This window comes from Astatotilapia calliptera, chromosome 22 (assembly GCF_964374335.1).
Source record: "Astatotilapia calliptera chromosome 22, fAstCal68.1, whole genome shotgun sequence".
NCBI lineage: Eukaryota > Metazoa > Chordata > Actinopteri > Cichliformes > Cichlidae > Astatotilapia > Astatotilapia calliptera.
The window spans coordinates 24754106-24775429 of NC_137442.1; the positions used below are offsets into that span (position 1 = coordinate 24754106).

Genomic DNA, 21324 nt, shown 5'->3' on the forward strand with positions numbered 1-21324 from the left:
TCGAGTCAAAAGTGACTCGTGAGACTGTGCAAGTATCAGATGTTGTGCATCGCCTCTGTATGATGGAGTGCTTTCACAGTTCATAATTCCCACACTCCTCACCTCGCTCTCCCTCCTGTTGCCATTGTTCTATGGAACAGCATAATTAAAGGAGCAGAATGAGAAAGAAAGCAGGACAGAAGGAAGGAAGGAAGGAAAGCAGGATGAAATTGGAGGCTAATTGACAGAGGATGATTGAGCAAAGGGGTGGAAAGATGAGGCTGAGGGGGGTGCAGGAGAGAGGGAAGGAGGGTGAAAAGCCAGAGAAGGGCAGATTAAAGGGAGAGAGGAGGGACATGGAAAGGAGGCGGGGGAGCCAAAACTGGCAACCCTGCCCAAACTGCCAAAGTCCTGTTTTGTCATTGGGTGGCTGTGACAGAGCGAGCGAGCCAAGAGAGAAATAACAGTGAAAGAGAGAGAGAGACTATGATTGGATGCCAGTGATAGAGTACAAGACTAAAGCAGCTTGTGAATTTTCTTAGTTGTCATGGGCCCTTGGGGGTTGATCAAGTGGCACCACTGACTCACAGAGAGGGAGAGAAAAAAAGAAGACGCATGAAGAACCGACGACAGCGAAAACAACAAACACGAGTGACAAGAAGTAACTAAGGACAACAGAGCTCTTATAAGTAACCGTGCAAGAGAAGCAGAGAGTGACGGGCACGCAGGGTGAGTGCTTCATCCAGAGGGAGACTTCCTAAAGAGGCAGAGGCAGGAACCAACGAGATCATCCAGCCAGACCTGTCAGTCTCCTCGTCCTTCTGTCATCAGTCGTCATCGCTCCAGCCAGTGAGGAAGGGGCAGCGAAATGAAGAGACCTCACGATTACAGCTCTCCGGACTCGGACACCGACGAGTTCATTGACGTGGGCCAAGAAGATAGCTACTGGTGAGCCTCCTTCAGTCTCACCTGAGATTGTAACACGTTCCCTCCAGTCATGTTTGAAAAGAAAATTACATGGCGCGCGGCTGTATTTAGCAGACAAAGTTAAAGGCAAATTTGCCCCGAGCATGTTTTCCAGTCTGCTGCGCAGTAACGAGTTTAAAAGACTGTGGGAAAAGTTTGAGGTCCCACAAGGTTGTGTTTATAAAGCAATTACAGCAAAATAGAACTTCTTATTATTTAAAGATTCCTGCATTCAGGTACAAAGTTTTTTATTTTTATTTATTTTTTAAGTCTTGACACGGTTTAATTTGCATATTATAAATCTTTAAGCAAATTTAAAAACCACGTCAGTGATGTCAGTGTAAAAACTGACGTGTCAACGAAGTTTGAGGCTCAAATCAGCAAATTTCTCTTGTTCAGAAAAGCAGATTTATTATAGATTTATGTTAGATAGATAGGTAAGATATACAGTGTTCACTTTCTGTGTAAAACAGAAGCTTTACAGCGGTTGTTGCACATGTAAGTGTAGGGGTTAGTCGAAAAAGCTGCGTGCATGACCATCCATGTAAAACAAAAAAGGCCTGTCAACGCTGAAGTGTCAACACAGGAGATGAAAACATGAGCAGGAAGTCATTCACTCAGGAATATTAATTGTATATATGTATATTTATAAAAAATCTATTGATTTGAACCACAATGAGTGATTATAGTATTATGTCTTAAAATGAAATGTCTGCAGTTGATGTAGAAAATTTCTTCACATGAGAAACACAAGTGAAAGCTCATGAGTTGGTTTTAATAAACAACTCTAAAATAGTTTTAATATTTTACGTCACATTAAATATGAAAAAAGTGCATTTTCCCACATGAGTTTAGTGTTATTATTCCATGCAAACAGTGTGTTATTTAATTAGCAACTTTATGAAAGATCTCCTCGTCTATGTCAGACACACATTTTTGCTGCATTTCCAAGACTGCATTTTCAGGCATAGAAAAACTGCTTTTTCACAAACAAATGAGTTTTTCCATGCTTTTATTATAAAGTTATAATCCCAACACTGAAATCTTGCTTTTGCACTGGAAAACTCCGATAAAAAATGTGAACTACACAGTTAAAATGGCTGGTTAAACGCTAAAATACTTCTGGAAGAGGAAAAAAAAATCTTCTAACCTTTGAATGCAAACGCGGCCTGCAGTGCCAAGGTGATTAAGTGCAGTCCACTGCATGTAACTTGTTCCATTGTTGTGGAAAATGCCCGATAAACAGTAAAATTACTCTGAACGCTGCACACTCTATTTTAAAGTCATTAAAGCGTTTTGCTTCTTAGATAAATTTGTCAAATTCCTTGACTTAGCATTAAAAGACATTTTGATTCAAAGCGCCAGTCATTAAAGTGTATTTGTAACAGTATACAAAAACTCATTCCCAGCAGTGCTGCTTACATCACAGGCGCTGAGCGAGCCAGTAACGCTAAAGACGGTTTAGATAAATTAAATTGCCATGTGACATGCAAACAGAAGACAGCGCTGCTTTTTCAAGTCAACCCCATCAAAGATTAACCTAAACAAAAACACACAGCTAAACTGGCAGCCCTCATGTTAAAATCTAATAGAAATAAGTCTCTAGCGGGGCAGTTTGGAGGGAACTGTGAGGCTCGGAGTCTCTTTCAGGCCTGTAAGATGAGAGTTCACAAACAAACACAATCCATATTGGATGACTGTACTCGGAGGAGCTCATGCTCCCATTGCAGCGTGCTGGAGCCCCATGTGAGCGCAAGCATCGCCTCGAGGCTATATAATCATCTTTTCTAAAAGTGCTTTTGCTCAGACGGAAAGGAGAACAGCATGTCATTTCACTGAGACTAATGTCCAGAAATGCATTAAAGTGAAAACAATCTCATCTTCCCTCCTCTCCCGGGCACTGCTCTTCTTTTCTGTGCCCAAAAAACAAATTAGATTGAAGGGAGTTGGTGTGCCATCCTGCCTCTGTGTCATATTAAGGAGGGTAATAATAACAATATGCAGGAAAATCAAATGATTTTTTTTTCTTTCTCCCTCTGTGTCCCTTCTTACTCATCTTGCTCTCTTGCTTCAACACTATCTTCGCGGTACAGCCCAGTCACTGGGTCCATGTCTCCAGGCAGCGCCTCGCAGATTCTGGCTCGAAAGAAGAGAAGAGGGGTGAGTGGATTAGGTCATTGGATGTTAGTCGGTTCTGTCTCTTTTTCAGTTGAGTCTGCAACTCAGTTTGCTTTTTTTTTTCTTATGCAGATCATAGAGAAGAGGCGCAGAGACCGCATCAACCACAGCTTGTCAGAGCTCCGTAGACTGGTGCCCAGCGCTTTTGAAAAACAGGTAAGGAATGAATTTGAGATGATGATATTTTTTGTCATAGTTAGACAATAAAACTAAAAGACTAAGCAGCTTTCTGTCATCGTGCCACTGATCAGAATGTTGCTAATTTTCACTGCAGGGTTCATCAAAGTTAGAGAAAGCAGAGATTCTACAGATGACAGTGGACCACCTCAAACTGCTGCATGCCATGGGAGGAAAAGGTGACAATTTGGACTCTTGCTTGCTGCCCTATTCGGATTCTCCCAAACAGCCGTTCCACATAAAGCAGTGATTCATAATTATTTATTATCCTCCTCTTTAGAAAAGAGATTTTTACTGCCTCCCCCTGCATTTATTCAGCAAAGACTAAACTGAACTGTTTTTCCACCTCAGGATACTTTGATGCGAGGGCTCTGGCAGTCGACTACAGGACCCTGGGCTTCAGGGAATGCGTTGGAGAGGTGGTACGGTACCTCAGCTCACTTGAGGGGGACTCCCCAGACCCTATAGGAGCTCGTCTGGTCTCCCACCTCTCTCACTGCGCGAGTGAGCTAGACCCTCTTCTCCTGCAGTCACCCCCTGCTTCTGCCCTGCCCTTCGCTCCTTGGCCATGGGCATCCTTCCCTCAAATCTCCCCTAACTCCCCAGCCTCCTCCTCCCCTCCTTTCCCCAGTGGGCGAAGGGATCTGGCCCTGCTAGGGAGCTACCCATCGCCCGCCTCCCTACGCCTCACCCCCCTGGCCGGGTGCCAGCAGGGTGCACCACAGCTCCTTGCACCTACAGCTCTTGCCACCGTCCACAGGGTGCCCTCCCTCGCAGCGTCTCCAGTCCTAGCCCCCTCCAGACCGCCACAGCCGTCTCCTCACAGCTCCAGCAGGGCCTCACCTCTACCTCTCTCAACCCCTTCCTCTTCCTCTCCTTCAACCTCCTCCTCTTCCACTTCCTCATCCTCCGCCCCTCCACAAGTCTCTTTCAGGCCCTTTGCACCTATGGGGTCTCCCACAGTCCAGCGCAGGGGCTTGAGCGGATCAGCCAAGGCGGCCCAAGGATGGGGGACTGAGATCGGTGCTTTTTGAGGGTCAGCTCTTTATTTGAGCGGACATGGACCTCCCATGTGCTCTATGTAGCAAATATTGGTTCCTTTGGAGAAAGAAGTATTCAACCTTTGATGATTGTTTCTGCTTCTAAAAAGCCATATCCGGTGATGGGTAAAGTTTCAGACGATCACAATCATATGTTACGGAACAAAGAGGGAATGTGAATGAGTAGCTCTGAATAAAGTCGTATTGTTGATTTTGCTTGACAAATACACACAAAGAAGAGTGTCCACCAGAGCCATAATCACAGTAAAACACTCAACAGAGAGTGCGGTTGAGATTTTACTGATCCCAGAACTGTGATGTTTCTGTTTTTCCAAAACATTTATACTTTTGATCATGCTTTCTGAATGTTTGACAAAATTTCTATAAAGACCAAGTGCCTTTATCTCTTTGCTCAAGTTTTCTGTGTTTTTCTCCGATTATATCAGTAAACGCAAACATGTAACTGCAGATATGCCATCTGCTATCAATACAAATGGGAAAGGAATGGTTTAAAAAAAGAAAAGAAAAAAGACTGCATGTTAGGCGTTTATCCGTATATTAACTATGTCTGCAAACACTGCCTGCATGTTCCCCAGCCATAACCCACTTGGTATCTGAGCTGTTTCCAGTGATGGCTGATGGGAGCTGTGGTCTTGTGGCTGCAGAGGATAAACATGGTGGGAGATGGTGATGTTTTTGGGATGCCGCGGCGAGGCAAACAGGCCCATCACTTTGCCCTCTAATTGGCGGTCCCCTGTAATTAACTTTACCCTCGTATCAGTCGATGTATCTTCCTCTCCTCTGCTGTCTCTCTGCCATTCTTTCTCTCCAATCTTGCGGTACACCAGCGGATATCTTCTCTCCCTGTTTGTCTGCGCCACTGTCTCCTCAACAATGGAGAGACAGAAAAGACGAGGGCGAAAAGGGAGGGATGGAGAGAGAGGAGAGACAGACTGAGAGAGGGGAAAACAAAAGGAAAAGATCTGAAGGGCTGTGGTTGAGTGACTGATTTGGTGTAGACGTTCAATAACAGGGTGGGAGGGAGGCAGGAGACAGGGTTACGGGGACTGCGAGGGTTTAAAAGGACAGGAAAAGAAGCAGTGTGAATCACAGAGAGTGGGCCAGCGTGTACGGGGTGCACGAGAAGCACCCAAAAGCTGATGAATGACACTTGCAACAAGCTTGTTTCTCAAAAACATCAGCATAATTGTGCCATGCTTCACCAAAACTGCTCTGCGGGGATGAGAGGGCAGAGAAGAGCCTTGTGTGTGTTTACTGCTGGGGAACGCTTTGATCTACTTCAGGATGCAATGTCTGTGGTCTGTGGTCCAAAAATGTGTGTGTTCCGCAAAGTGCATATTGTTTATTTGAGTGAGTGTGCTTTTGTGGGCTCGAGCCAGTCTCTTGCGCTTTCTTCTTTGTGTGTGTGTGTGTGTGTTTTGTTGAGTGTTTTGTTTATGCAGTGTGCATGGTCGTGTGTGTGTATGTGTTTGTGTAATGTGAGTATTCAGGGCTGGCGTCAGGACTGAACCGCGGTGACGGCGTGGCTCTCGTGCGATGCCGGCCGGCGGTCGGACCGACGGACAGTGTGGTGGTGGAATGTTTGTGGAGGGTGTACGCACACACATACACATATACACACACAGATACGCACTCAGGCATACAGACAACACACAACACAGACACACATAGGCTGGCTGGCACTATTCTAGCCCCTGCGTGGAGGAGCCAGAGTCACCACCACAGCTTCCAGGAAGGACAACCACAGTCACACTGTGCTGGGTTTCCCACGGGGGAGGGGAGAGAGTGAGGGTGGAGGGATGTGCAAGGAAGGAGGGAAGGAAACTTTGGAGAAAGAAGGAGGGAAATGCTGTGTGTATGTGAGTGTGCATGTAGGGCAACAGGACACGGTGCAAACTCAGTGAAGAAAAGAGGAGGGTTCAGCAAGCAGGAAGGATGGCCGAAACAAATCGGAGAGAGAACAAAGTAAACTCAGCCACATCAATGCATCACAGCTGATTTTTTTTAATTACATGTCTATAGATATAATTTTCCGAGAATAGGAACATGGTTCATTTTTTGTTTGTCTGTGCCATAGACAGGGGAGTAAAAGCCAGTCTTTCTAATGGCCAGCCTGCAGATGACATGCATGCATCACTATTGATTTTTTAAATTTTTATATAATTTTATATATATATATAACTAAATATATGTGGCTAACATTAGCTTAGGCGACCCCAGCCCATTGTTACTTCTTAAGGATTTTGTGGGGCAGCTGTTGCACTCATTGAAATCAAATAAATCTGATTATCATGAACTCCAAGTGATAAATTCCTCCTGTCTCACCCCACATCTAATTTATCTGGGGTGAATAACTGCCTGTCAGCTAATGACGGACAAATACTATAAACAAAAGGCCCCAAAAACTCAACTTTAAATTTATCTAATGAACAGAAAATGAAAAAGCCATCAGTTCTTTATTTTTTGAAGGAAAATCAAACTGACAAGCGGACCGACTACAAACCAGCTGATAATGTAATAGCCATGTCCATCCTTACTATACAGTCTTTTTCCAGGCTAACCCTAACCCTCAAACCACTGCACCACCGTACTGTTCTCAGGCCCATGTTTTAAAGGTTTAAAGAAGCATTCGGATCCCCAGACGTTGTATAACACTTTTACCCAATAGGGTTTACTTATTAGATAATGGTAGTGCTAGCATATAAATCTAACGTTAAAAAGATCACTGAAAATTAAAGTGATTAGCACATCCACTGGCAAGTAAATGTCCAAAGTCTATACTGAACACAGTATGAGCACCAGTGGTTTATGCAGTTAATTTAGTGACCTCTGCTGTCAAAACTACAAAGGTGCAAAAGCAAAGGAAGAACATGTAGGGACAAAGATTCATTTCCTTCTATCAAAATGTAATAAAACAAATAAACTGCACAATGCAAAAATTGATCATTTATAAACATATAACAACAAACATTTGTAAACAGTTAAAATTCATTAAAACAATGTTCATCCAGAATTGCCACCTTGCACGTATATTCTCTGTTCACGTCACTGTTTGTTCAGGATAGTGGACATTATATTTGTTGCATGAACTTTAAAACCACAATTTTAGCTGATTTTATGTGAACATAGTGCTGTAGCCCCGACAGCAGTTTCCATTACACCTGTTACTGCAAAGTGGTTCAACTCCTGATGTTTAGAAGAAAGTCCTCCAAATTTAAAACAAGACGGGTACATTTACTAGAACACAGAGAAATGTGTGTATCTGGGAGTATTTGACTGTTAACGCTGTTAACGCTGAGTCCCGTCTGGACTACAAAGTTTCTCTTGAGATGTTAGGATGCCGATAAACATGTTCTTTCTTCGTCCATGGTGTAAAGTATTCACTTGAGGTTACAAACATCCGCCACAAGGTGGAAGCATTGCAAAGAGGAGTGGTTATTCTTTACAAATTTTGCCATCTTGGTCTATGGTTTGTGTCATGTTTATTTAAGCTGGAGGTGGGCTTGCTCTGCAATTTTCAGGCAATATTTTAAAGAGGCCGGTGTATATGTTTATGTAGCTGTTGGTGTTAGAGATCATGTGGCTAGAGACTGCCATGTCCTCACATGTGTAGAGATATCCCATTATGATTTGGTGGTCTGGGCTTGGCATTAATTTGCTTTGTTTCTCCTTTGTTTTCTCGTTTCTTTTGTAGCCAGAGCCACTGCCAAATGTCCTGTACATATTTTCCATAGTATGTTTTTGCTTTTTTCTCCTTTCTGAATGTTCTCTGTATGTCATTAAACTGCTGTAAGAACCCCTTTTATTGTGTCTTGTGTGGCAACTAATTACCCGGGCAGAAGTTTTGGGAGCTTGTTGGGGCTGGAGCATGTACATGTGTGTTAATACAAAACCATAATCCTCCCAGGAGCAGAGATTCCAGCAAATTCGCCCTAAACACAGAACGTGCAATCCTTTGAGAAAACCCAAACAAAACATAAAACCCAAGAGTTCATTTATAGATTGCAAAGGCCTCAGTTAACATTTTAAATGTTAAAGTTCATGTCAGCACAATCACAAAAAACTGAACAAGTGGCTAAAAAGAACATAGCAGCACATTTTAGGTTAGGTTAGCTGTGTTGCATCTAAACAAACAAAAATTTCTGGAACATTTTCCTTTTGGTCAGATGAGACTAAAGTGGACATATTTGTTTAATAAACATGTCAGACAGACAGCTCATGTTTGAAATGATTTATTTAGGTTCCACAAAAATCCCACTGAGAGCTGTGAAGTCTTCAAACTTAATTTCACACATGTTACAAGTAGATCCCTGAGTCTATGGGCAGTTTTTAAGGGAGAAACCCGACACAACATTGGTGACTTTGATGACTTTGGGAGGAGCAGGGATGGTGATGACACGCTTCAGGTAGCAGCGACGCCTACAGTACAAAACCCAACAGTTTAAATTAGAGACTGGAGATATAGTTGTCATCAGATTACAAAAAGTGTGAATACAACAGATTAATAAATGTGACGTGGTTTCTGGGTGCGACGTGAATTACTAGTTTAAAGTGTGCACAGAAGTATTCGTAATACTTCACCGATAACTGCGATCAAAGAAGGTTTCATCAGCGTAGGTGTAGAACTGGCAGTGAGGGTCCTCAGTGCATGTCTTCTGGCATGTGTCTGCATCATCCATCAACTCATAGCGAATGTCAGAACCATTGAAATCTACTCCTTCATAAGCCACTCTGGCCCAGTCTGTTAGCAGAAACACATGTCACTGTGCTGAAGGGATGGACACATAAAATATTCCTGTGCATAATTACAGTGTCTTTAACAATATTAGGCTACCTTTACAGAACAAAGCCCAAAAGATGATTGTCTCACATCCACATGTTGTATTAGAGGAAAATGACATAGATTTGGTTTGTCATCATGTCTGAAATACTAATTTTTACATTAACCCTCTCGAGGCAGGCGTTGCCGATTTGCAACAGTTAAAAACTAACAACCCGATTACCCCACATACATATTTCTGTTTTGTTTGAAGCTAAAGAAACACTTTCAAAACAAATCAGATTTCAGTGATGTCAGATCTATACTTGTATGACCTCAAAATCCTCCTTAGTAGTTTGTTTGGCCCCTAGACGTGCATGCCTAAGCCTGTTCTGAAGCGGCCTAACCACATCAGGGCATGCATGTCTAATCATACTTATGAGACAGTCGATGGTGTCCTGGGGTATCTCGTCCGGGATCTGGACCAGTGCAACCTGACAATGTGGGACTGAACCATAATGCCCTAGAGGTGGGGGAATCAATTACTTCATCCTCCAGGAACTGCCTGATTGAGTGTTTCTTAAGGTGTTCCAGGTTCCAATAAATTGAACATTTATGTAACAGTGATATAATTCAGTATTCACCCACATTTATTTGTCTACTTTTTAAATTTGTTTGATGATCTAAAACATGTAAGACTGTGAAATATTCAGAAAAATGAGAAATCAGGTAGGGGCCAAATACTTTTCACAACACTGTATGCTGTTCAGTAACTGTTCGCTCACAAACACGTTCATGCGGAGCATTACAGGTTGATTTGCGCTACTCACTGTCGTCAAGCTGACAGGAACGGTGTGGTAGCCCTGAAGTGCCTGTATCTGCCCTGGTGACTATTTCATGTGTGTTTTCCTTCAGGTAACAAACAAAGGTATTCCTAAAAAACAAACAAATAAAATCAAAAAGCCTTAAAATCAAAATGTGTAAGAGGGTCTAAATGTTTGCATATAATGTAGAGCTGTAGAGCTATAATTCTGCACTTAAGTACAGTTTTATTACACTGCCTGTTAGACATGAAAGAAAAAGAAAAACACATAAGATATTTGTTTCACTCTCAGATGAGACGTTGTCTGAAACACAAACAACTACCTGTTATAAGTGAAGTAGGTGCAGCGCGGATGAGTTGAGCACAGAGTCTGACAGTGTTCAGGAGAGGCAGCAGGCAGAGACTCAATGTCACTTCCTGGGATGTCAGTGTTTGGAAAAAGCTTTCTCTGACATACTGAATATAAAAGAGGAAAGACATTTGTTTTGTTTGATATGCTTTTATATTCCCATGTGAAGCACTTTGTAATAGATTCTAGTCTTAAAAGGCCCATATAAATACATTTTACTTACTTACATTAGGAAAACACACAGGCAACAAACAGGAAGTGGGCCGAAAGCTACAACTAGGTCTATGTACCTTTGTCAAAGTGCTGAGTTTGGTTTGTTTTTTGGGAGAATCCAGATGTTACACCAGCTTTTCTTTCAATAACAGGAGTCCTTGGTACAGTCCAACTGAATTTTAGGTAACACTTATACCTTAAACAGAACAAGAAATCATATTCTCCTTTGCTGTTAGAGTGCAAAATATCATGGACAAACATGGACATGCAGTTTAAAAAAACAAGATGTGACGCAATAAAATGCAATAAGATGAACTTTGGGAAATGCAGAGGTGTAGGACAAATCTTTTGTGGTTAAACAATAAATAAATATGGAAACATGTTTAAAATAAATACACTATCCTAACTCAAATTTACCTGACTTTACTTTATTTGAGAAATTCTGTTTTACAAAAGTGAAGAACTGACACGCAGGGTCCTGAGTGCACACTCGCTGGCACTCCTTGTGGTCACCTGTGAACAAGGACCTGTAGTCTCCCCCGATAAAGTCCATGTTTTGGTACAGCTCAGACAGGCAAGGTTCTGTTTCAAACAATAGAAACATGCATAGAGAAAGGTAAACTGGAGGTGAACATACTTCATGAATTGCTCAATTTTTAAAATGGTTTATTAATGGTTGTAAGCGTACGTGGGCCTGGGCTGCAGGATTTTAGAGAAAAACCAGAAGTGACACCCTGTACTGGAGTCTGAGCACTGGGCTCTCCTGAGGGAGTGGACTTTAGGTAGCAGTAGAAGTGCCTGCAGAGACCGACAAGTGGAAGGAGCCATAGTAAAACCAATATAACACATATATAACAGATCCTGAAATAACATGACATACTGTGCTTCCTATAGCTGGATATGGGTCTTTAGACTTTTGGCTGAACTCTGTGAAATCTTAAGTTGCCATCAGTGAGAGGCAGTAACCATGGGTGAGTATACTGGTATACAGTGTGGGACAGCTCTGTAACATCTCGTGGAAGTTGGGGAGAGTGCCTCTGGATTGGCAGACTGGAGGGATGGTGTGTTCAAACTTCAAGGGGATCAACCTCCTCACTCAAAAAAGTATATGCCATGGAACTGGAGAGCACAGTCTGTTGAATTTTGTGGTGAAAGAGAAACAAGCACAAAGGTGATTTTGATTTTTGTCAATCTAACTTCTCACTCTCACCCAGGACCAGGAGTAGATCACAGATACAAGAAGCAGAAATTAGTTCAGCTCAACTTTAGAGATACGGTGCAGAGAAAGGTCATTTGGAAGGAACTCGTCGCCTTGTTTGGGAACACTTTGGTGGTGTTGCTTAGACTGCTGCACCTTACAACCTGCCACTGCAAGATGGACCTGGATAAGTACGTGTATATATTGCAACTCATTTGTGCCAGTCATACCTGTCATCGTGGGTCCAATCAGCACGAATAAAGCTAAAGAAGAGGCAAGAGGGGTGCTGGGTGCACAGGAGCTGACAGTGGTTAACATCAGGGGAGTAGAGAAATGTTATGTCATTTCCCGGGAAATCCATGTTCAACAGAATATTTGGATTACATGCTGAAGAACAGAAAAGGGAAATATTTAAGGAAACATTTACATGTACAAAGACGTTGTTCATATATCACAAACATTTAACCACACAAAAGTGCCAAAAAAAGCATAATGGTACATGAACAGGTAGTTGCATACGTTTAGCCCTGTCATAACAATATATTGCATAGTGCATCATACCTTGACATAAAGAAGAGCTGAGGAGGGAGAGAAGACCAACGAAGATCAAATGTGTTATCATCTTTAACGTTTAACATCAGAGGAAATGAAACTCATCAAACACGACTACATTTAACGAAAAGGCTGTGCAAATAGAAAATGGTCCTTTGAGCCATCCAAAGGGCAATTTTGCAATCGGATCTATTTGCACAGCCAATCTCTGGCACAGTCAATAACCTGCCCTACAACTAGAGTTTAGATAATTTTATGTTGGCATTTACCAAAGTGAAAATTTATCATGTGCTTTGATTATTGTGTTTAGCTTTGGTTGTTGCCATATTCCATAAATGAAGCTGGCCTCCCATGTGTACAGGCTGATTTTGGGTTCATACTGAAAAGCGTGTATGAATGTTTAAGTAGCAAACTGCAGAATTTAGTTTATTGCTCTTTACTTTCAGACACTGACTTTTCCAAATGCAGAGAACAAACAACACACAAACTGAAATGCAATCACAGATACTAACAGGATCAGTGCCCGATGAATGAAGTGAATCCATCAGCAGAGGGCAGTGATGATGTACTCTTATCATTATATAATCCTGTTGAACGATACAAAGGACTCCAACTGTAGAAAGACAGACTGGTGTTATGTCTGGAGATTCCCACACAAAGAAATGTTAACATAGGTGGTTAATGTCATAGTCCTGCCCGCAAGAAACCTTGCATGTTTTGCTGTTATGTGTCTTGCACAGTTTAAGGTTTTTCTGCCTTTTCGTGTCAGAATTTAAACATCTTTATGTTTGATAACAGTTGATAACATTATCAGAAAGGAAACACTCAGGAAACAATGACATACAAGAGTATAACAGAATAACCAACAAAGCACTAAAATGAATTTAAAAGAGTTTTGACTCAGTAGCTTGGAGCACCACAGTCTCACCTCCTTTCCTATTTCTCAGTTTGCACACACTTGATTTGTCTCCTTGTCTTCTCTCCTTGGCTCTTAGTCCTTCCTACCTGGCATGTGAACGAAGGCCACTTGGGGAGCGTGGAACAGCTGCATCATAAATTGTTTCATTAAAGCCCAACTACTGCCGTGTAATGCTGTCAAATGTAACAGTGCTCCTCAGTTTTTCTTTGATATTCAGGGCTACATGTAATTACAATTGCAACATGGCTCATACAGTGATAAGATATTATTCCAATTTTGTTTTGTTTTGTTTTTTGATCCCCCACACACAGTGGGTCGAACATCTGGAATGAGTAAAACAGCTTGTGTACACAAAGGACTAGCTGCTTAGAAAAGCTAAAAAGAGAGGAAGGCTGCTTTGTGCAGAGGAATGCAGTGCACTAACTGAAACACAGCAAGTTATCAATGTGACCTCACAGCTAATCTGCAGCTGATTAGCTCTTCCTTTGATATTAATTTACCAACATTAATTTTTTTTGCATTATTTTTTTTTCCATCTGTATTCGACATCTTAGAATAGATTTTTGAACAGGTTTATGATTTAATCCTGTCACTGGTGGTTTTCTAGTGCGCCAGCTGGTAGTAGCCTTCCAGGTGTGGTCAGTGAAAGTTGCTCCCACTTACTTTACATGCGGATTTGATCCTTTGTTTGGTGTTTTGGTTTGTTGATGGTAATTGTTTGCCTCCTGTTGGTCCCATCTTTCTTTCTTGCCTTGGTTAGAATTTTGAAAACTCACATTTGCTTGCCACGGCTTTTTAGATAGAAATTGCCGCAGTGACATGTTAGAGGGAAACATTGGGATCATGTGTCCTTCCTTTATGTACAAATGATAACCCACTGGCGCCAGTGCCGACCTCTCAATGCATGTAGACATTAAGAGTTCTCGGGAGGGGCCATGCGGACACCTGCTGCTTTCTGGCAGGAAACACCATGCCCTCCCGTGTTTTAAATGCACTCTAGAACAACACGCGGCAAAACTACACATGAGCGGACGGAGGGAGGTATGGGGTCTTCCCACACCCCGTTCTCTGTTAGCCATCGGGGCAGAGGGGCTGGACGGAGGTGTTGGCCTCCAATTGGGATCTGGGATGCAGGGGGCGGCCTGCTTGTCTCCACCCCGGGGGAAAGGGTAGCATCTGGACCTGGACCTGAGGTAGAGAGTATGTTTGGGGAGCGTGATTGTGTGTACAATGTCCATTTGTGTCTGTCTTTACGTTGTGTGAGTGCTGAGTATTTGTATATGTGTGCATAAGGGTAGGAATGCACGTTTGTGTCTGCGTGTGCCTGTTTGTCTGTTTCTATATGTCAGGTCGGATCTCAGACTCCACCTCTCTGGCAACATCTCAGGACTATCTCCCCTCACCACACTCCCTGCTGGTGGCCAATGGCCTCAGGTGTCAGTGTGTTGGTGGCGCCCGTGGCTCGGTCGGGCCTCTTCGGGGATGTGGGGGGCCCTCAGGCCTTCGGCCTCTGGGCCTGTGGCTTTGGCACAGCTCGCTGCGGGCAGAGCCTGCGGGCACACCACTGCAGCCCCTTCTGGCTTCTGCTCAGTGGCTGCTGGGTGACCTCTCGTTTGGGACTCTCCTCAGCTCTTCCCAGGAGGGTGGCACAGTTGCCCCCCTGGTGGTCCTCCTTGGGCTCTCGCACTCTGGGGCCTCTGGATGTCTGGGGCCTAAGTCTCCTCCATACCTGCTTCATGCCCTGGGGGACGGGGCTATGGCTCCCCAGACCATCTAGCAGATCATTACGTGGAGAAACCTTTTGAATACAAGCACGCTGATACACACAGGTGTGCACACAGGTGTACACAGACACAAACGACACCTTTCTTGGCTGCTACCTCAAAGCACATTGTGCGCTGTCGGTCCTGCGTGCTGCATAACAACATTCAATATTTAGTATTTACTGTTATTTACTGTTAGCTAGATTAATGCGATAGTGCTGTGTTTATTATGTTGCTCCCTCTTTTTACTTGTTTTCTCTTTTTCTCTTTTCTTTCTCTCAACAGGTGATCTGTGAGATTTTTTTTCTTTTTAAGTGCCCTTTCTCACTGTCCCTCTTCCCCTCTGTGTTTTGTTCCTTCATCTTTCTTTCTCCCTTTCCTATCCCCCAGTCATGTCTGTCCCATCTGTGACAACTGAAAATAAAATAAAATAAAATAAAATAAATAATAACAGCAAAGGTCGATCAAATGGACCAAAACAGCAAGGCCGTGATGATCCACTTGGCAAAGTAAATCCATTAGGTATCTTTGTTGCCTTTCAGACATCAATTCTGACGGCTAAAAAACCATATGGGACAGGCAAAAAATAAATAAATAAATAAAATAAACGATAACCCATGCTGACCGTGTCTCAGTCATATATGTGCACACATATAGATACCTCCAAAAACAGTTTTTAACAGTGAAACTTGACAGAGCATTGGTGGCTTTGGTAACTTTAGGATGAGCAGGCAATATAACAACACAAAATTAACAACATTGCGAATTAGACACCGGAAGTACAGCTGTCATCAAATTACAAAAAGTGTGGCTTTAACAGATTAATAAACATAACATGTTTTCTGGATTTAACCTGAATTACTAGTTTTCTTTTAAAAATCAAAAATATATGTATTTAAACAATTGTGCATGTAAGCAACCACTTTTGAACATTATCTGTCCACACACTGCAAATTCTGAAATGTAATCCTTCACGAGCCACCGTAGCCTAGTCTGTTGTCAAACAGTTAAACTTACAGATCAGTTACACTATGCAGATTTTAAATGAAATTTCCAATGAAAATATGCTGAACTTTTCTTTACGAATTGTATACATTGTATCCAAATTATATCCATTTAAATGACAAAGTTTAAATGGAATGTAACTGAAAAAATGAAACCAATTATTTGGCTGAAACTAAACTTTATCAAACTTAAAATGTAACTCTAATAGTGTCACTTAAAATTACTTGTAATACTCAAATAATTTCCATGTGATGTTTCTCAACACAAAAAGGTGGAAGTGCACTTGATAAAAATTCTTCAAACGTTCTTTAGATTTAAAACGTATGTTTATGTCAGATCAACTGAATTTAATGTGACACTTATATGTTAGACAGAACAAGAAATTTATGTTATCAATCAGCTAATCACTCAATCAATCAGTCAATCTACCCAGACGATATACGAGATGATGATGAACACTGGAGGGAAACATAGGTATGGTGTTTAAAAAAATAGCCTCCACCACTCCATCAAAACTCCAAAGCTGAACTCTAGGAAGTCCAGAAAGTCCAGAAAGACGCAGTTTTGCCTGTTTATTCTTTCCTTTCCTTTCAAACCATTTGCATCAGTAATAGTGTAGAGCACTTTAAAAAGCACTGACTGACAAATCTAGACTTTTCTAATCAAAGTATAACTGCTTTTGTCTTTGAAACTCTCTTGTGTAAAATATAAAAACTAACATGCAATGTCCTTCTCTCAAAAGCACAGCCAGCTTTATGTACAGCTACCATGAACACAAACTTAGAGTTTAGATGATATTGTGTTGGTATTTTCTGAAGTAACTGGGGGGGAGGGGGGGGACGTAGAAGGCAACATACAAAACCAAGAGTATGAACTCAAGAACAGCATGCTCTAATTGAAGCATGGGCCACAACGTTTTCTTGATATACGAATCTATGGTTTGGGTGACAGTTGAAGCAAGCCACCACCTGCCCCTGTATCACTTTCAGACCTGCCCCTGTATCACTTTCAGTCACCATGGTCCTGGGACAATAGGAGAAACCAGATAGCTTTAACAGTGTCAAAAGCACGCTGACAAGATGACCACTCATATTTGATTTTAGCCTTCAGTTCTATGACAGCAACCAAACAGTGACAGCCAATGCAAACTGGGAGCTGGTTCCAGAGCAGGGCCCTGAAAGCTGAAGGTGCTGCCACCCGTTCTACTTTTGCATACTGTAGGAATGACAAGTAAACCAGGAGTCTGAAAAAAATGTTATGTTGGGATAGTATGAAACTATGAAATGATACGTGACTATCTAAGACCTTTTATGTAAGTTAAAGGATTTTAAAATTCATTCTCAATTTAACAGAAAACCAAGAGAAGCTGACGGAATAGATATATGTTCTCTTATTGTAGTCCCAGCTAATGTCTTCAAAACATTCTTGGAGTTTAACTAACTAACTGGACTGCATCATATGGCTTCATAGGTAAATAAAGCTGGTAAAATGTATATTATGCCATCTGACAATAGTGCCTAAATGAAGCCTGGATAATAGGAATAGAAATGGTCCTGGCATAGAACCCTGTGGAACCCCATAATCAGCCTCAGCGTGTGAAGAATACTCGCCATTATGGCAACACCCCAAAAAACACAGAAAGCTCATGAGCTCCTTCTTGTTTGGGGAAAACAAACATTGTTCAGGGGAAAAGGTTTTAAAACCGGTTCAACAGGTGAAACCACTCCAACCTCCCAGACAAACAGGGCAGTGGATAAGACATTTCACAGTTTTAGTGATCACATCCCTCTTTAACCAAGTCCAAAAGATGCACATCTGTAAATGGCTCTAAATGTTTTGGAACTCAAATGCCATAATTTGTGATGGGGGTCTCCTCTGTACCTGGTTTGAAACTTGCTGGCTCATAAGAGACACATTAAAAAGAGGAAAAGGAAACAACTCCCTTTTAGGTCAACCGAGTATTTATGGGCCCTGAATTTTCTGAACTACACCTTGATAGAATTGATAGTCTATAACCAAACCTGGAGAAAATACTCACTCTCCCAGTAAATAGTCTCTTTAGCAAAATCCCCATGGTGAACCCAATAAATCAAGTTGCTCTTAATTTGAGATCTTTGCTTGTTCTTTGCTTGAGTCCATTATGAAAAGAAATATTTACAATCTGAATAAAAATTGTTCAGAAACAATTATTTAGCTGAGTCTAGTGAGCTGTCTCTCTTTCTCTACAGAAGTTGCAGGAAGGATCATGTCAGTTTTCTTGAAAAGTGCATCCAAACATAAAATCTGCAGTGAAAGTTGTGAAAACCTAAAATAAACTCTAATAGGTCTTTTGTGGTCAATAATATGATATTAATAAAGCAGACAAAACTGAAACTTTTTTTATTGCTGTTTGTTCACATCACAATGAGAATCAGACAGTTTCAGAAACAAATGATGTTAAAAAATATGAAAGGATAGAGCAGTACAACAACTGGAAATACATGAAAAACACAACAGGAAACGTTAGCTGGTTAACCAAAGAGCATCTGAATCTCAGATGTCTTTAAGTATGTCCTGTCCTGGTGTCTCCTTCCAAGTAGGAGGCCAGGTGGCTTTGATGCTGGGTCTGTTCATCAGATTTTTATAGTATTCTGTCAGTTTTGGGTACCGCTCTTCAGAAAGCCTGCAGGAAAGAAAAAAGCTGGAGTGAGTTCATTGCTATTTTTATTACATCCAATCATCTAGCCAGGCTGCTAAGAGATGTTTCTGGTCATTTAGTCCACTTACCCAAAGCGGTAGAGATAAGCAATGGCTGGAAAAACAATCACATCGGCCAGGGAAAAGTTCTTTCCTGCCAGGAAACCGCCTGATGTCTAAAAAGAAAAGGAGAAGTAGTTATGTAAGAAAAAAATTGGAAAAAAAGCTAGAAAGCACACTAAGTAAAATAAAAATAGAAAAATAGCCATCACAGGGGGTTATAGCCTGGCTTAATAAATGTTCTGCATTGATTATGTTTCCTTAAAAACCAAGGCAAGATTGACTTTGATGAATAAGGCTTGCTTTATTCTACAGACATGAAGATTAGCACTGCAGACTGATTCAAACTACCAGCATGGCCTTGTTCAAGTAGAACTACATGGATGTCTAAAGATCAATAATTAACACATAGAATTTTGTGTAACACCCTTAAGGGCTAAAGTCTGAAGAGCTAAATTGTTCTTTTACAGCTTGCTGACCAGGTTAATGCTGTTAATGCACACCATTTCAAAACCTTTTGTTATTTTACCTCATTTTTAAAAATTGTTTTAGAAAAAACTGGTAGAAATATTCTGAGTTTTAGTTTAGCACGACAGACTGTAGGCATACACGTCATTCACATACCTTCTGCAGGTATCCCTCCCAAAGCTTGACCTCAGCGGTCAGAGCTTCTTTGTTTCTCTTAATGGCAGAGTCGTGTCTCTCTCCCTCTGGGACCTTCCAGTTGTAGTAGATAACATTTCCTAGAAAAATATAACACACAAAAAAAATAAACCAACAAAATTATTAAAGTGTATCTCTACAAAACCTAAATAAAATCTACCCACACACCAGCAGGGAATTTTACGAGTACCAAATCGCATGACAAACAAGTGACTTTACATGCAAAGCTAGTCTGAGCATGTGATCACTGGTGGGATTAACATGTCACCTGTTAACATCAGTGTCTGTTATGAGAGTTGCTCACCAGAGAAATGGACTAAGGGATTTCTTATGGCTTAATTATGTGAATGCACAGATCATTAGTGTCTGCAGTGTGTTTTGAACAACTAAAGGTCTCAAGGGGAAGCTGAGGAGGGTTGGTTGCTGAAGACAAGTGACAGTTGTTAGTGTGGTGTTGCCAAGTACAGCAGTTCAAAATCCCAGAGCACAGACCTCTGAATGGCAACATCAGCCAGGTCACACAGAAAGAGATTTAGCAGCCTTGATATATCCTTTACAGACTCACTAAATCCCTGTGGTTCTAATGTTGTTTGGGGTACACACACTGTGATGAAGGAAGTTCAGGTTTCAACAGTTATGTCACTGCACGGCAAAACAAAACTGAGACATATTCTGCATCTCCGAACTAACATACCCATTTTGTCTCCGAATGTGTTAACCTCAAACACACGCTGGAACATCAATGCTTGTTCCGCATCGCAGTCGGGGATCAGCTTGGTTCCCTGTGACTTGTACTTGGACTGTTGGGGGAAAAAAAACAGCAAGAAGCTCTCGTTCTTTACATCTGTGGTATAGTGTGTCTGTTTTTACAACGCACTGTTAAAAATATAATCACAAGCAGCTCTGCTACCTAGGAACTCCATGGCAACATAGCATTTCAAGTAGGGCCAGATTCAGAGTTCTCACCTCTAAGAAGAAGCATACACCGCAGGACTCATTGATGATTTTGTCCCCACATTTGAAGGCAGGAAGCTTTAAGAGACAGTGCAAGGAAAACCATAAACACTTTGTTTGGTTCAAGTCTTCTTATTTGTGAATGCCAAGTGAATACTCCATTTACTCCATTTCAGGAAGACAAATGCTGATTTCAGATATGAGAGTGTTTACATAGTGTGATATGAACCTACCTGACCCCTGGGGTTAATGTCCATGACTTCCTTTGACTTGTGCTCCCCCTTCTCAAAGGAGAGCAGTTTTTGGTTGTATCCTTGCAGGTTCTTCTCCTCCAGAGCGATCATTATCCTCCAGCAGGGAGGAGATCCGGAGCCCCACAGCAGAGTCATGTCCTTGGCCATGATTTCAGAGTGAAGCGCTTAACCTAACAGCTGAAGTTGAGGAAGGTTGAAGACTGGAGCTGCAGTCGATGAAAAGGCTGGCTTTATAGCTCCAGTCCTCTATGTCAGGTTTCCTGGAACAAAGCCCCATCCCATTTCTGTGCTCCAGCCAAAGAGCTGTCACACCAAGATAGCTAATGCCCGTAAATGTTAAACACGACATGACGTCAACCTGATCCTGATGAATATTTAAGATGTGTATTCAAAAAACAAGATAAAGTGAGATTTAGTAACCATTTCAGTGTCTTTAAAATAGAATGCAGCCACAAGTACTACAAAAGACGTGTGGAGGAGAGGTGACTTCTCTTGCTTTTTATAGAAACTCTTTGATCCGAAGGCGGCCAAAGAATGTGAGGGTACATGGGAAAGAGGAAACATGAAAAAACTCCAGCGAGTCAGGAAAACAAGGCTCTTAGGGCTCTTGCAGCTTTTTGCAGTTAAACATTTTATCGCTAATAACTGTTGCATATCAATAATTCAACGATTTCTGCAGTAGTTCGTTGTTTTGCTCCTGCTGTTGCTGGTGAACGACGCTCTGAGAAGTGAAACTCACGATGATACAGCACTTTGTATTCAAATCTGCACACAG

At 41.7% G+C, this 21324-nt stretch overlaps 3 protein-coding genes and 1 long non-coding RNA gene across 5 annotated transcripts in view; 1 reads left to right on the top strand and 3 right to left on the bottom strand.

Annotated features, from left to right (window-relative positions):
- Positions 1 to 4743, top strand: part of heyl (hes related family bHLH transcription factor with YRPW motif like) — a 16852-nt gene extending 12109 nt beyond the window's left edge. Inside the window, exons 1-5 of one of the 2 annotated variants that reach the window (XM_026156534.2) lie at positions 295 to 927; positions 3039 to 3105; positions 3196 to 3279; positions 3398 to 3479; positions 3652 to 4743. In XM_026156534.2, the coding sequence (XP_026012319.2) occupies positions 848 to 927; positions 3039 to 3105; positions 3196 to 3279; positions 3398 to 3479; positions 3652 to 4334 (996 nt within the window). In that variant the 5' untranslated portion in view covers positions 295 to 847 and the 3' untranslated portion in view covers positions 4335 to 4743. Of the gene's footprint in view, positions 1 to 294; positions 928 to 3038; positions 3106 to 3195; positions 3280 to 3397; positions 3480 to 3651 lie in introns of those variants that run through there. The other variant, XM_026156536.2, reaches the window with a different exon arrangement.
- Positions 4744 to 8577: 3834 nt separating this feature from the next.
- On the bottom strand, positions 8578 to 12422 carry LOC113014558 (coagulation factor XI-like). The gene is made up of 9 exons (XM_080295902.1): positions 12265 to 12422; positions 11934 to 12090; positions 11194 to 11303; positions 10928 to 11087; positions 10583 to 10701; positions 10267 to 10399; positions 9951 to 10054; positions 8943 to 9102; positions 8578 to 8780 (listed from the first exon to the last, which is right to left on the bottom strand). The coding sequence occupies exons 1-9, from the start codon at positions 12323 to 12325 to the stop codon at positions 8678 to 8680; spliced, it is 1107 nt and encodes a 368-aa protein (XP_080152028.1). The 5' UTR covers positions 12326 to 12422; the 3' UTR covers positions 8578 to 8677.
- A 253-nt stretch (positions 12423 to 12675) lies between these two features.
- On the bottom strand, positions 12676 to 14131 carry LOC113014278 (uncharacterized). The gene is made up of 3 exons (XR_003270948.2): positions 13838 to 14131; positions 13184 to 13300; positions 12676 to 12868 (listed from the first exon to the last, which is right to left on the bottom strand). It is a non-coding gene; the product is annotated as an uncharacterized LOC113014278 (long non-coding RNA).
- Positions 14132 to 18306: 4175 nt separating this feature from the next.
- Positions 18307 to 20878, bottom strand: LOC113014797 (glutathione S-transferase A-like). The gene is made up of 6 exons (XM_026156530.2): positions 20529 to 20878; positions 20308 to 20373; positions 20036 to 20141; positions 19303 to 19421; positions 18709 to 18794; positions 18307 to 18604 (listed from the first exon to the last, which is right to left on the bottom strand). The coding sequence occupies exons 1-6, from the start codon at positions 20694 to 20696 to the stop codon at positions 18475 to 18477; spliced, it is 675 nt and encodes a 224-aa protein (XP_026012315.1). The 5' UTR covers positions 20697 to 20878; the 3' UTR covers positions 18307 to 18474.
- Positions 20879 to 21324: the final 446 nt, after the last annotated feature.